This window comes from Aythya ferina (genome assembly GCF_964211825.1).
Source record: "Aythya ferina genome assembly, chromosome: 2".
NCBI lineage: Eukaryota > Metazoa > Chordata > Aves > Anseriformes > Anatidae > Aythya > Aythya ferina.
Window position 1 is genome coordinate 59,723,778 of NC_140297.1, and position 16,481 is coordinate 59,740,258.

The 16,481-nt window shown below is 38.1% G+C and overlaps 1 protein-coding gene across 2 annotated transcripts in view; it reads right to left on the reverse strand.

Annotated features, from left to right (window-relative positions):
• Nucleotides 1-3,274: 3,274 nt before the first annotated feature.
• The window catches only part of POU6F2 (POU class 6 homeobox 2), a 308,147-nt gene continuing 294,940 nt past the window's right edge, over nucleotides 3,275-16,481 (reverse strand). For both annotated transcript variants that reach the window (XM_084509804.1, XM_084509803.1), the window contains exons 9-10: nucleotides 11,741-11,909; nucleotides 3,275-8,321 (exon numbers count right to left, since the gene is read on the reverse strand). In XM_084509804.1, the coding sequence (XP_084365930.1) occupies nucleotides 7,817-8,321; nucleotides 11,741-11,909 (674 nt within the window). In that variant the 3' untranslated portion in view covers nucleotides 3,275-7,816. The remainder of the gene's footprint in view (nucleotides 8,322-11,740; nucleotides 11,910-16,481) is intronic.

Consider the following 16,481-nt stretch of genomic DNA (forward strand, 5'->3'; position numbering starts at 1 on the left):
AAAAACTAGTGGGAAAGACTGACTGTCAACACAAGTTCTTAAATGAATTAAAAAAAAGGAAAAAAGGAAAAAAGGATGAGCATGCAGAGGTTACACACGGCAGCTGGGGACTTCACAGTGGTAGGGACAGTGCCAACTCCCCCAGGATCAATTGCAAGTCACCAGACAATTCAGATGTGTGCAGTGTCACCAACTTGTTCACTGCCCTTTAAGATCTTCAGCATCTTGGGAACATTTGAGGAACCAGCCTGGGACCATCTCTAAGAGAGGAAATAGAGGAACCAACCTGGGACCATCTCTAAGAGAGGAAATAGAGGAACCAACCTGGGACCATCTCTAAGAGAGGAAATATCTCCCACTTTGTGGGATGATAAGCTGGATAGGGCATGGAGTTTTTGTTAATTGAAAGCCAGTGGCTCGTTAGCTGAATGCCATCAGTACGTGGCATTCGAACAGAAGGAAGGAAGTCCAGGCCTGGTGGAGGTCATGGTGGAGATCACACCACAACTTAAAGCTGCTGTGCCACAGAAACAGGATCTCATGCTCTTTTGGGACAGGCCTATTTGTGTAGTCCCTAACAATTTTAGTTAAAGCCATTTTTAGCTGCCCCTTGAGCTTGTGTGTGTGTGTTTGTGGCCTGAGCCAAGACCTACCCACAGTGAGTGTGCATGTGCGTATGGCTTTTGCACTGCGAAATCAGCTGGTGTTCTGACTTGTGGTCACTGGTCATGCCTGCTGAACAAGTAGTTCAGTGTCCTCATGAACACAAGAAAACAAAGGACTTAATATTACATGAGCTGCTCCAAGCCTCGCCCTGCAGCTGCACTGGCTGATTAGTCAAAGCTGCTGCTGGCATTTCAGAAGAAACCAGAGCTGTTGGGTCTCAATTAAAAATCATGGTCACTGCTGCTGAGCTACATGGTGACTCTGCTCAGTCCTGACCACTTTTGTCCACCGTGTGGCAAAAATACAACTGTAAAGGACTGCGAACAACAATAACCAAACAAACCCAAACATCCAAGTCTGCAGAGCAGAGGGAGAGAGAAGGGGAAATAAATCAACAACAACAAAAAAACATCACCTCCTTACTCCTTAATCTAAATTACTTTCAAGAACATCATGATCTCATATGGGAACAATTCATATTGAATCTGAATTCTCAGATTAAAAACCAAACCCCAAGAGACCCTTCCCTCTTTATCAGTCTGTTTGGCTTCCTGAATGCTTTCTTAATTGAAGTTTCAGTCAGCAGAAGAGAATTTTTTCTTACTAAAACCCTGCTAATACTATAAGTTTTTTTCCCAGATAAAATTTAGACTGTGACCAGTCATAAAGTGGTTGCACAGGGGATTAGGCCACATACAAACAAGCCTTCACTGTGTAGTTCTCTTGGTTCCAGCTTTCTTTCCATCTCACCTGACTTAAGGGACGGACAGGGCACAGGAAGGACTTATGATTGTGTGATAAGAATACTGCAAATATGTTCTTTTCTGCAAGAAGTGTAAAAGAGAGACCATGGAAAGAATTGTGCTTCTAAAGATCTTTGTCCTTAATGTTGCATTTAGGGAGCTGCAGAGTACTGCCATAGCCATGCTCTAGAAATATGATGTTTAAGCAGTCAGTATGGGGTGTGAGGTCTTACAGTTTCATTTCAGCAGGATCTATTTTGAGCTTTCAGTGATCAATGTAAAAATAATTGATTCAATTTGCAAAATCACTATTTCGTGTGACAAAACGGATCCGGGTAATTTAAGTAATGGTAGGTAGGATCACGTGCCTGTGAGGCACCTAAAATACCTAAAATAAGACCCAAGGACAAACTTCTGCATTTTTAAGTGGGTGGGGGGAAGAAGCCTTTAATCTATGTTTGCTTTGTGCTTTATCACTATAGAATGAAACTATACATTTTCACATTTTAATGCCTTCTGGGAAAGCACACAGGGTTAGTCTTCACATCCTTGTATCATGTAAGTAGATGGGTCTGAAATATGGCTGATGAATGGTGTAAGCACTCCCTGTGCACAGGTGCTGTGTAGAAACCTGTACTCATCACTTCTGAACAGAAACGGGTATATTATGCCTTAGCCCATAGAACAAATAAATGACACTTTAAATAATATTAATATGTGACTTCAAATCATCATGGTACCCTAACAACTTAGTTCTCCTTGTTCTCAACTTCTGTTTGGCTTTGGATTCAGCTGCTTTTGTGTCAGACTGAAGAAAGTTTTCTGCACTTAAAAGCTTTACTAATTTTTCCACGTATACAAGCTGGTCTAACAAAAGATTATATCTCTGTTATCTCTGCCCTGCTTATAAAGAGAGTATCATCATGTCTACAGGAAAATTACCTTTCTCCTTTACCTTTTTCATATCTCTGAAAATGTAGTAAAAAATGAACAGACAAGGGAAATTGCCATCTGGAAAAAATCAGGATAAACAAATATCCCAGATATTCCCTGTATTTTTGGTTTAAGTAAATATTTAGTTTCCTTTTTGATTATTCAATATATGGTATTGGAAATGTAAAACAATGTTTAACAAAATCAGAGGAAAAATCTGCAAAAGTGTTGTTCCCAAGTGTTAAACGAAATGTTCTAATGCTGTCAGAACTTCTTTTTCTAGGCCTTGCTCCCACAAATTTATAAGAAAAAATTAATTTATTTCTCAAAAATTGTTAGTGTTTCAGAATTACACATTTAGGCAGAATTCAACATGACTCAGTGCAAATGGCCTGAACAATGGGCATTTCTGCTACCTAACATCATCATCGCTAACAAAATGAGTAAGATGAGTAAGATGAGTAGGAATAAGTAAAAAAATGAGCTTCAAGAGCTCTGCAAAGACATGGAAGCCATTTGAAAGGCTGAACCAAGCTCACTGCCATACTCCCTTTCCATTGCTTACCTGGCTTTGCTATGGGAGCTGGGGGGTACTGGGAGATTCACCGGCTGGGGACTTCACACCCGCTCTGCTCCTCTCAGCGTGGGCGATAAAACACACTCACCTGCATGACTCTGCAATATTCCTTCCACAGATCCTCTGCTTGGCATATCTGTGGAGAAAATAAGACATCACCAATGTACATGCCCACTCGGGGTACAGAAACAGCGTTTAGTTTCGTAGATAAAGTGATGCTCATCGGTGCAAACGGATTTTCATTCTTCCTTTCTTTTAAGCATTTAGCTATTTTTGTATTGAACGGATGTGAAATTACATGAGCTCTGATGATGTGAATAATGCATGAGATTTAAGACAAACACATGAAAGGAGCTTCTTTTTCATGTCAAACAATTCTTTATTTTTTATGGTACAAATTAAAAGTGACAGATCTGAAGCTGTTAAGAAATACACAAAGTGCAGCTTTACTGACCATACAGATATTGCTCTAGATTAAGTACAGTTTTTGTCAGTTTTTTATTTTTTATTTATTTACTTATTTTTCATGTTAAGCAACCTGTGCAGATAAATCAGCTTTGGTTTCAAAGTCAGAGTAGTAAGGAGCTTTTAAATATCCAGTTTGGTTTCTTGGTCACAAGTCCACCACATCAACTCCTTTTGGAATTATTAGCATTTTTTTAAGAACACAATACAGTCCATTTCGTACTGCCATCTTTCCCGCTGCATGCTCCATGCATGGAAAAACAGATCTCTTTGCAGTGCTTCATAAGTGACCCTGGTGACCATTCTGTAGATTATAGCACATAGGACAAAAATAAGAATAATAATAATAGTAATAATAATAATAATAATAATAATATCACTTTTTAACAATAAATAAACAAATGTGCCCCACATAATCTCAAGTTGGAAACAAGCAAACCACATGACAAAAAGCTCATTACAAAATGTTATCCAAACAGATTTTACAGTCAACCATGACATGGAAATTAACTTCCTCTCTTATCTTCTTATTTGAATGTTGGTCAATAACTGGGTACAAGTAGAGTGCTGAGGTAAAACACTGATGAACAGTTTTATTTTTGTATTTCTTTTTTTTTTTTTTTTAATAGTAACAGTTTAGTATTGCGAGATTGTCAGCAACATTTAGCCATATCTATACAATGTGCATATACCTACATACATTGAGCTTTGGTCCAGCATTGAGAAGACGAGCAAAGGCATTTTACATATTTCTTTTTGGTTATAGCTTGAGTTCTTTGATACGCCTCTACTTGTTCCTTCCTAGCTCCTTTTTGCTTTCTTGTTCTCCCTCTCCCTCTCTTTTTTTTTTTTCTTTTTTTTTTCTTTTTTTTTTTTTTCCTTTTTTTTTTTTCAATAATAACATAAAGAAACTGGAACCGTTTGAATGCATTTGATTTCTTCAACTGTCCAAAATAGCTTTTTAGTGAAAAAACATAAAAAGACAAAATCAGAACAGCAAGTGAACCCTTGGTTCATTATTCAAATAATAACTATCTCTCTCTATATATATATATTAAAAAATTCAATGATCAATAAATTGGAAAACCATTAAACCTTCACATATGACTGAAGAGACTTTTGTTTCATTTGCTGGTAGCAATTTATCTTTTAGTCACATGCAAAATTAAAAGGTATTCAAATGTAATCAATACATGAAATTTGTTTACAAATGGAAACCAGAAATGTTACTGATAACAAAATAAAACAAAATATTTATGGCCCCCAAAAGATGTATGACTCACACGTAATTTGTCGTCCTAAGAATCTGTTCAGGCACCATTTATGCCTCATAGCAAAAATTTATTTATAAAAAAATTAATATAAGAAGCATTACAACACTTTATAAATAATTTACAAAACATAATACAAAATTAGAAAACTGTAAAAAAAATCACTGCACATGAATGGTTTTAAGACTGTGGGATGAACATCATTTTTTCTTCCAAGCTGGCGATTTATATTTATTTTACATTTTAACTGTCCTAGTTATATCCTTCCGATATGTACTGTGGAACAGAAGAGAGCTTATATAACTGCTGCCAGCATAGTTTTAAACATTTAGTAGCTTTTGTACACCGTTTAGCTAACTTTTCTTCTAGGGGGACTTTTTCTTCACAAAATTTAGCACAGTCCCTGGGAGAACTGGAAATTTAGATTTTAGACAACAAATGGTTGATGGTTTTGTTCCCAGGCTGTTGATGATAGGGGCAAAGGGAGGGCATACGGTCTCTAGGGTGGATGAACAGGTAAAATGTTCATGGCATTAATGACCAGACAATTAGCAGCATACTGGAGACATGGGTAGGGCTTCAGGAGCATCCACTTCCAAATTGGTATCTGTTCTTCCTTGCGTCCCTGCTGGCTGCTGGGTGGTCTCCTGACCATTATGTAAATCAAATTGTGGCCATAAGTTTAGCTCTGTTTGGTATAGATATCAGAGATATATATATCCACAGATAGAGGTATCCACGGGTAGAGGGGGGAAAAAGAGAACACAGAGGGTCAGATGTTGCTGTGAGGCTATTTCACATGCTCAGCTTGGGTAAAGTGGCTTTTTTGTCCCTCACACAATTTACCTGTGGTTACTTATTTTTTTTTCCCCCAACAGATAATTATATATCAACAGTCGGAAAAGAGTCAATAACAATTCACACTCTCCTCCTCATAAAAGCAATACTGAAAATATCCTTAAACATACCCTGCTGAAGCTTAAAGCCTAAAATGCATTCACTGGACATGAGCCCAGCTCCGAGTACTGGATCCTCAGTGCTCTCCAACGTTGACCTTTGGGAGCACTCACATTTAGATGCAGTTTCTGGCAGAGATGAAACCTTAGAACTCTACCAGCCGTACAGCAAATACCCTATGTTACAAGGCAAATCCCATTAATAAAATAGTGAGGGCCAAATTCAGAGCCCAGTGAAATCAGTGGAAGCCCCTTTCTTTCACTATTTCTTTTTGAGTTCTTGAAAACATAATTTTGTAAGAGGGGTGCTATTTGAAAACCCCAGTACTTTGTAAGCCTTCTTCAATGTCTTGGCTAGACAACCAAAAATCCAGTACAATCCTGAGGTCAGTGAATGCAATCAGGAGTTATACCAGCAGAACTTTTACTCTACTTCCTCTACAGTAAGTTGAACAGAATGTCAGATGTTAAGGGCTTCCTGATCATGAGGCAGCTCACATCCTAACAATGGGCTAAAGTCCAGAGTCTGGAGCAGAAATCAGCACAAGACGAAAATTGCAGGTAACCTTCATGGGTCACCCATAACCCATCCAGAACCTTTAACACCCTTCTCTCCATGTGAGCCTTGGTACACTCCTAAGTCCAATGATCACAGTATTTTAGAAGATGCTTGTCCCATCAACATGGAAGTCATAGAAAGTTGTCTTTAAAGGAGAATTCACCTGAAACACTGCAGGTGACCAACCTCACTATTTCCAAAGGATATTCAATGGGTTTCCTAAATCCTGATTGCTTAATCTAGCCAGTGATCACAGCAGATACCTGCAGAAACCCACCCTCCCATTGAAGAATTCAACAGGGCAAACATAAATATTGGGATGACCAAAAAGGCAGAAGGAACCAAGCACTAACAGTGAGGCAGTCCACTGTAATGTAATGATCAGACCATCCTCATCACTTCTTGGTCTGCTTGTTTTCATCAGAATCTCAAGAAATTTCTTTGGCTAGCAGACTTTGGAGAGAAATTGCTTTAAACAGAACCGTGATATAGATGCAGTACTGAACCAAGTGTGTAGTTTATGTTTATACTACAAAATGAGTTTTGGTAACCTCTCCAGGTTTGTGGCCAAAGGACAGAGAAATCCCAAGCTATGCAGTTGACAATAAACACAATGTTCAGTGTGAGCTAACAGTTCATCAGACACAATTCTAATCCTTCCTTGTCCTCTATTGCATTTCAGCATATCAATATAAAAGTGTTTAGGTTGCACTTTCTTTTTAAAAATCTTCAAAGAGTACTGGGTTATGAGGGTGTGGGGAAGGAGTGGAGAATGAGCTCAGGGTGGAAGGCAGCAAAAAGAGTCAGAAAAAAACAAAAAATAAAAAATATAAATGCAAACCAAGATTTACACCCTTAGAAGAGAAATACCAAACCCTGCAAATCACAATAAAAACAAATGATTTTTGGCACCCAAACACTTGGAGATTGCAAAAATGTTGACTAAATGCAAACAAAAGAAACGGAGGTGACCATGATGGAATGGCTTTAACACCTGTTTGTACACACCTGCAGGGGGTGCAATCAAGGATGAGAGAAATTAATCCTGTTGTTTTCATCTTTTCAAAATACAAATGTAAAAATTCATAACACAATTTTACACCCATAAAAGAGTAGACTAACAATCTAGTTTGCAATGCCATGTTTCTGACTTTGGTTAATAGTTTTCATAGTGAATCAGCACTTGATACCTGAAAGGCTACAATCACTCCTCCAGGTGGCAGGCTTGTATTCTCTTTTAAACAGATAAAAGTTTTTTCTTTTTTTTTTTCTTTTTTTTTCTTTTTTCCTTAAAATGTGTTCACATTTTCATAATATACAGAAAAAAGTAAGCAGTTATTTGGTTTACTTTAAGTCCATTTAAAAAAAAACTGGCTTTTTCTTTTTTGGGGAACTAATTCTACGACACACACACACACACTAAGTGTTGTGTAGTTTTTTGTTTTGTTTTTATATAGGAAAACCCATGGACATTTATAAACTGTTCTGTCCTTCTTGTAGTTTTCTCAGTCTTTTACTTACAAGGGTGATGAACAGGTATTTTCAGAGTTCGAACGGTTACATTTCTGTTGGTGCAGGGTTTTTTTTTTTGTTTTTTTTTGTTTTTTTTTTTTTTTTTGGGTGTGTGGTTTTGTTTTGTTTTGCTTTTAGGAGTTTTCTTCCAGAGAGTCTGTTAAGGGCTCCATAGGAACTGCTGTCGCAGGCTCGTGTTGTTTCAAACGTTTAATTGTGTTCTTCAGTGCTTGCCTCTTATTGCAGAACCAAACTCTAACTACTTCCCGGTCATAGTTCAGTTTCTCTGCAATCTCTGTCATTTCCTGCCCAGAGGGGTGTGTGTTCTTCTCAAAGTGGGCATTCAAGATCTCAAGGGCTTGTGGCGTGAATGAGGTACGCCTCTTGCGCTTTTTGGATGGTTCGCTTCCGATAAACTCGGTAAGGTTCTGCATACCTGCTCGATGGCGGGCCTCAGCCTCAGCCATCCACCGCTCAAGCACCGGCTTTATCTTCTGGGCACTTTTAGGGGTGATGTCCAGCTTTTCAAACCTGGCAGGATACAAAAGGCCAGGGTTCAGTTTGGCTGTCAGACTGCTAGCTATAGTGTTCTCTTGGGCTTCCTGTGGTAGGAAAAAGTGGCTTCTCAGGATGGTGTGTCTGAGGGAAAATTGAGAAAGAAGAGTCTTACACTGATGCTCTGCCAGGGTGGGACTTCCTGCCTGCCTGACTAATTGACTGGCAGAGGTAATTTACAATGGATTACGAAAACTATCAGATAGGTATATCTATAAATATGATTATATAGCTAGATATTTAAGCTATTACAAAACGAACACTACAACAAAATTCTAAGCACACTAAGTAACACAGGTTATGCGTACCATTTTCATATTTCTGAAGATCTTCAAAACCCTTAAGGCTAAGTCTAATTACAGGAAATGACATCAAAGGCAATTGATTTTTATCATCTCATCCTTGCGATTAATCCCTTTGTTTTCTCCCCATTACCACCTTGTCCAAATACCACAGCTTTAATAATACAAACCAATGGCAGTTACTAGCCTCTGAATATCAGGTTTCCTTTCCTTTCATTTTTTAGCAATTTTCACTGTTTGCAAGTTAACGCTATATCCCTTTTCTGGGTCGGAAACAGATTCCCATAGCTCCGGTGGTGTTCATCTGAAACAGCTGGACACTTTGCAATTATCTTGACTACCCCCACAATGTGCAAAGACAGACTCATGTTTTCCAGATGAAACCCAACATAATAGTCTACTAATATGCTGTGGCACCAAGCTGGGTTTATTGCGGGATTTCTACAAACGGTACCGGAATGATATCATTTCCTGTAAATGAGGTCTTCTATATATCATTTTGCCATCAAAAGTATTTTGCCAAACCAGATTTTACAAGTCTTATAAAACATCTGGAAAAGCAGCTACACAAAGCTTTAATCCTTTCAAAAACAAGCAGAAGAGCTGAGTTCATTCTTCAGTTCTTATAAGTACTTGTTTCTTTCATTTATCAAGTTCATCCTCTCTTGCTATGCATTAAAAAAGTCAGCCCAGTTCCTCTGATGCCACCCATTTGTATTTCTCCACTTCACCTACGTCCACACCATCATACGTTGCGGCATTTAACACTGTGGAAAGGTGACAATTATTGCATGGTGTTGCTGCCCTCTCCAACCCACCCAGTGCTCAAACACTGCTGCTGTTGCTAATCACAATGTGCCTGGGAGGTGAGACTGACCGAATCAATGCTTTTGTGCAAAACAACTTGGTGGCTGGAGTTAGTGATTTTTAGTGTCTATATTCGGCATGTGGCAGCTGCAAAAAATATTTCAGCAAGGAACAAAGCATTTCTCACAAACAAAGAATGAGACAAGAAATAATTTCAAATAGTAACATGGCAAAGAATTTGTAACCAGTTCCTGGCATCCTAAAGTGGGATTGACTGCATGGTGTCCTTCCTTGGTGTCCAGTGATATTTCGGTCAGAAGTGTATGTTTTAGAACTCATTGTGCCAAATTAAGACAGTGCCATTATTTGCATGCAGAACATACTGGCGTAAGTGGTGTATTGCTGATATGACCTGCAAAGGGCACTGGAAGACTCTACTTCTGCCTCCAAGTTGGTTGTTCAACTTGCTTACCTTACTGCCCTTTCCATTATCCTGGAGTTTATATTGAATCTCCTTTGTTACCATTAAAAGAAATGTTAAACCTGCTATTTACAAGGAGTGGCAAACTGCCACTGAAGCAGCATGTCTTGGTGCTTAACAAGAAATGCACAGTCATAGCAGATTATTACACCCCAAAATGAGATCCATTTGTGAGGGTCAAAGGAAGGAAAAAAAAAAAAGAAAAAGAAAAAGATAACTTTGCATGTATCTGGGACCAGCTTTTGCATTCAGTTCTGTATCCTGTTCTGAGCCATTTACCCCTCTAAGGGGGCAAAATTTGCCCTCTGTCAAAGGTCTCCACATTTAGGGTTTTAGTTAGCCATGTCTGTGCTCCAACTTCCTCTTTATTTGGGTTTTCATGACAATAGATTAGTGAAGAAACTTTCTCTTAGCAAAATTCAAACCATCCCCAGTGGTTTTCTCAGACATGAGGTAGGTGGAGGAAATGAGGACACAGCAAACTAGACATAAGCAAAGGAAACTGCAATTTGTCACTTAAAAGTATAGTAGGCTACAACAAATTGGCAATTGCTAAAAACTCCACCTGTTTTAGGCATTCTTTACCAATTGGCCATACAAAAGAAAAAAATATTAATCCTTAGCAACAGGGAGCAATAGCATTCATATCGTTGGCATTGCTTGTTAGTGTTGATACTGCAGTACAAGTTGTTTGGTATAACGATATACAAGTCTTGAAACAAATTTCCCAGCAGTAGTATCCTTGTATAGACTGAATAAAGGTTATTTTCTACAGGGAGGTATCTTATAAGAAAAAACAGTAGGGGAGGCCATAGAAGTGAGAGGATCCTATGGAGCTTTTTGTATTTAACAACAATCAATGGGTTTTATGGAAAATCATTGAGCAAAATGTGAGCTGCAAGCTCACTACCCCATACTGATGTTATTTATAACCTTAGTCTTAAACTGCAGGAAAAGTACACTTCCGTTCTATGGGGAATACATTAAAAGTATAAAGAGCAGATAAAAAGACAGAGCATTTCATGGATCACCAAGAACAAAATCCACTTAAATGAGCTTAGAGTTGGTTTCTTGGCTTTCACTGATGGAGAAGGACTATAAGGCATTGCCCAAGAGGAAAAAGCTGTTACCTAAGTGTGTTTGTTACCTCATGCATAAACATGGGATTACTGTAACACACGTACGTGAATATACGGTGTTTGCTTCTAACTAACTCTGTCAAGACTGTATTATAATTTCATATGATTAGGACAGATTTCCACTCCTGCTTTGCATATATGGGTTGTCATTTTATTTTTATTTTTATTTTTATTTTTATTTTTATTTTTATTTTTATTTTTATTTTTATTTTTATTTTTATTTTTTAATTAAACATTTAGTTGTTAAAAGATGAATAGCTTCTGGTTTGCAAGATAGCAAGATAGCAGGAAGGATAATTTTTTCCTTTCTGTGTTGCCTAGGTAAATCATCATTAACATCCTATATGTGAAGTGCTAACCATAGTAATACAAGTTTCAGCTTAGCAGGGATGCAGCCATGAAATATTTGTTCAGTAACCCTATCTGTAGAAAATGGCACAGTATGAAGACGGTCAGCTGCTGCTTATCCAGCACCAGCAGGGTCTCCAGCTTGTCTACTGAATTAAGTCTTGATGCCAGGAATATTTTTTCTCACTTGTTTAAAAAAGAAGAAGGAAAAAAAAAAAAAAAAAAAAAAAAAAAAGACTAACATTACTTCAGGGCTACACAAGAAGAACATCTTATTTGCCAGATACCAACATCATTGGCTAGTTTAAATCCAAGAATAAATAATACATTCTAAAGACATATGACTCTGAGCATGCTTCTCACAATAAACTGAATAATTCTGAAGAACAAAGAGAGTAGAGGAGAGTTTATGATGTAACTTGTTACCTGCAGATGGCAGACTGGCTATAGGCTGGGCCTTCGGTGGCGCTTAGGGCTTGGCCAACTTGAGTCTGTGTCAGGCCAAGGGACAGGCGCCGGATTTTAAAAGCTTTGGCAAATTCTCGGATTTCTTCCAGATTCACCCCATCCACTTCTCCAGTGGCTGTTTGAGGATCTGTTGAAATATTTTTTGAATTGTGTCAGTTCTTCATGTTACGTACGAGTGGGCTAGGCTTACCCCATGTTTCATTGTCAGGCTGTTCATGTTTATTTTTAATTATAGAATACTTCTCCCTTTCGCTTCTTTCCCAAACAGAAACAAGCTTGCCTTGCTAGGTGTGTTATGAAGCATGTTCAGATTGCTAAAATGCTAACTATGCAGCCGTGCTTCCAAGTGGTGGTGAAAGATGTTCAAAGACATATTTCATTGCTGAACTCCCGAGAAAAGGCCAATTCACCTCAGAGCGAGGGAGTGGCTGAGCTCCACACTCGTTTTTGCGTTGCAATATCTCCCCCACTTTCGACAAGTTGTGTTGCCTCTGTCCCCTTCTCATTACATACAGAAGAAAGGCAGCTGTTAATATATTTATTTGCAGTCTATGGGGACTGCTAAACATGAACATAAACTGCTTTTTTTTTTTTTTTTTTTAATTTTCACAATACTTTCCACTTTATCTAAAATTAATGCTAAATAAGGAAATTCATAAACCTTCCTTCCCTTTTCTGCAACAACCAGCTCAAACCACCAGCCAAGCATCCAAACTAACCCAGCAGAGGAACAAGCCCAAACACAAAAAAAAACTCTTTCATTTAAAAATCATCTTTTAAAGATGCCTCTGTGAGAAGCAGCCTTTCAAGCTTTTCTTTCTGCCTCCCATCAGGTTGATAATCAAGGAGCAGCGTATTTGCAACATCGGCCATTAGGTTTTGGATGGTAATGCTGCACAATTTGTTACTTTTACATTAGCCCCTCAGAAGATAATGCTTATGATGCTGTGAGAATAAATCTGTCCTTCCTCTCCATAGCGGTTTTACTGACACAGAAGCCTTTGTCCCTGAAAGGGCACATAATAAAGCATGTCTACCACAGGAAAGCTCCTTTGGTGCTGGATAACTCGGTCAATTTAGGACTTATCAAGGGAAATGACACAACAGCTGGAGAATGGAACTTTTTCCCCCCCCAAGCTACTGATCCCTGGTTAAATGAAAGCATTTGCCAAGCTGGAGACAGCATGGGAGTGGGATGGTGGAAGATTTCAAAGTGTTGTGCAATCCTGCGTGTAGTGAAGCCATTCTCCCAGCGAGATATCTCTATTGTTCTTCACCTCATTCCTCAGACTTCTTAGGTGAAAAGTTTACAGCACAATAACCTATCAATTTCTGTAAATGCAAGCAGTTGTCCAAGGACAGTGCTAGACTACATTACTATTCTGAACCCTATATTACAGTGGCTCCTGCTAGTGCTGCTATAGCTAAGGGCATGTCAGCAGTACAGTAACAGGGCTTTTATTTTCAGTGGTTTATAAACCTGATGTAAAATTCCCTTATAATGGAAATGTCCTATAAAAAATCTTTTAGTCCAATAATAGAGACAGAGGAAGAAGTTTTTCTGCTATATAAATTCAACCTATATCTATTCAAAGCCTGAGTGAAAGAAGCACATGAAGAAACAGGATTTAAAAAATAGACATCTGTATAACTATGGACCACATGAACTACGTGTACAGGTAAACACACACACATACACAGGCTGGACCTAGTTTTGACGATGCACCATGCTCCTGCTGTCAGTGCTGTGCTTGAGCTCACCTGTACATACATCCATGTACTCAATCAGTGTAAAGTTAGGATACATATTATTTGCTTATTAGTAGTGAGGAGCTATTAGAGAGGCTACACAGATTTGAAAAGTAATTGCCTTTGCGGATGTGAAATATTCCTACTTATCCTATCCACAGTCTACCTAGCATTCCAGTTGGGATTTTCATAGATACAGAGTGGAGATGAACGCTTATCAGCCCTTTGGTTCCCTGAAAAGCAAATGAGACATGTACAGAATATCATAAATTATAATGGCCTCAAAGATTCCCTTGAGTAAATTGCACTAAGATGGTGACTTTCCTCACCGCTTTCCTTCCTTTTAAGGCCTCTGACTAGGGTGGTCAGGGATGTGACAAAGTACAATTCAGATGTTCCCAGAGAACTCTCAAGGTAGCAAACTCTATTGCTGTCACCTGTAACCTTTCTCCCCCTCAAACTCCTGCAAGGAATAACAAGGGAGTTAAGAAAGCTAAGGGGTCATATGCTTGCTCATGGTTATACAGAAATTGTCATGTTCTGCTGAATTCTTCTGGTACAATGCTTAGAAAACTGAGTATCATGAAAAGTCCTTTCCTGCTTGGGGGTCTTGGATGATGGAACAATTAGGCTGAGGTCTCCTTAAAATAAGAAAGAAAGTTATGATGCACTTCAGTAATATGGGAGTAGATATATATGGCATAGCATTTGTTGACAAAAAGGCTTCACTCTTATATAGTGTCTTTAGGAGGAAGAACGTGCTAATGGGTGGACAAAAACACTGAAGCCTTTTATCCATGAACTCTAGGAAAAACAGTGTTTGTATCAAATCAGAACCACTACTACTTCAGGTGTGATTCAAAGCCCTTTGAAATCCATAGAAATAGTCCCTTGAATTCTATCAGCTTCGTGTTACTCATACAGTACTATGAAGCCTTTCCTACTGATATCATATAACAGCACCGGTCTGTTTTACTCTGTTGCCATTAAAATGCCATCAATACATAATCTTGGACCCTGTGGACTAATACATACACATGCATAAATATACACAAATAGATAATGTATTTGTTTTTAATAAGTTCTGAGCTCTCAGAACACTTAAGTGGATAGTTTACTTCACATTTTAGGAAGAGTAGTTGATTGAAGACTGTAAATAAACTGATGCTTTTCAAATTAAGTGGATATCCTAGAGAAGGCTGCACAGTGCTAAGAGGAAAATAAAGAATACCAAACTCATTGAGTGGTTAGGACCTACAGTTTCAGTATTTAGAGTAAATATTCCCAAGGTACATTATGGCTCCATACTCTATTGCTGCTGTGTCTATTAAACTAGCAGGCACTGAACAAAGATGAGAGTTGTCTGGGGCCACTGTATGGGACATATGTATAGCAGAAGAACAAAAAGGAAGGAAGCTAAAATTCCCCCATATGTCCTGGTAAATGGTGAAGGTGGGTGATCAGAGAAGAAGAAAAATATCCACAGGCTCTCCTGTACTGAAAACCATTTTTTTTTCCTTTTGAAGGAAATACTACTCCCACTTTTGAATTCTTTCAAAATTCCACAAGTTTGTTGGTGAATGCAAAGTCTTTGTGATTTTAATAGTGACAGGAAAGAGTTGCTACAGAGAATCAATGAACCCTGAAAGAGAAAGCAAATTTCTGTTGTACAGAATTCTGCCTTGGGAGGGATTACAGGTGATTTCCCAAGTCAGACAGGGGGAGAAAGAGCTGGCAGAGGAAGTCTAAGAGAATGTAAATTGGATGAGAGAGGTGGGACAAAACACTGTTAATGAGAAATAGGCTGGAGCTCATGGGAAAGAGAATAATTTGTTTGTGGGAGGCATTTTAATTTAATAGTAACAGATAACAGTAAAATGAATTTGGAAGGAAGAAAGGACCTTCATGGAGACACAAATCTCCAAGCACGAGGGGAAAACAAACAGCAATTTCCATAAAGAGAATATATGGTAAGAAAGGTAAAGAAATAAGAAGAGGGGTGCCTCTGAGAAGAAAAAAATGAAATGTAAAAAAGGAGGAATGACAATGTAGAATTGAATGAAGAGAAAGCAAAGGAAAGAAAGGATAAAACAACATGAAAAAAAAAACATGCATAGAAAAGGCATGAAGAGTGGAGATGAATCTTGCAGTCATTACTTAGGCAGTCCTTCTTTTAAAATGTCCTTTCTCTGGAAACATAATAGTTTGTCTTAAGAAGAGCTAGCCTTGGTTGCTGGTGAGGAATGATGGAGTGAGGATGAAGGGAGAAGCTATGAAGAATGAAACAGTGCACGGAAAAAAAAAAGGACAATAAAATAAAATAAAATAAAATAAAATAAAATAAAATAAAATAAAATAAAATAAAATATTATGGGACATCACAAGAGGAATAAATCTATAAAATAAATGAAGGGAAGTAGTAAGAGATTAAGGAAATGCACTTTCTTAGAAGTTTGGAAATGTTAAAAAAATGTAATATCATAAAGAAAATATGACTAGAATGAAAACTGAAATGAATAAACACAAAGAACCTGAAACACTGAAGTTACTAAAGACCAATCCTGATCCCTTTAACAAGGGATTTTAATAATTTCACTCATATGACATGACCTCTGGTAGAGAGTGCTACTCTCTCTCAGTAAGTGTGCAGAGCCTTGCCTGAACCAATTATTTAACTACTGAAGTTGCTGTAAGCAACCCAGTTAATAAAATAAGGTAGCTGAATTTGTCTTGAACTTTATTACATTTGGCAACAGCTTCTGGAATATGGTGCATCTCTACTGAGATACTTGACTCTGGAAGGCTGGACTACAGCTTTGGAATGAATGAGAAATTGAAAATAACCATATTCCTGCCTCACAAGTGGTAAAACAGTTAAAGAGATATTCAGGAGGCCACAAGCCTCTTGTTTTCTGTTTCTCCGTTTCTTGCTGCCCATGGGCCTATGGAT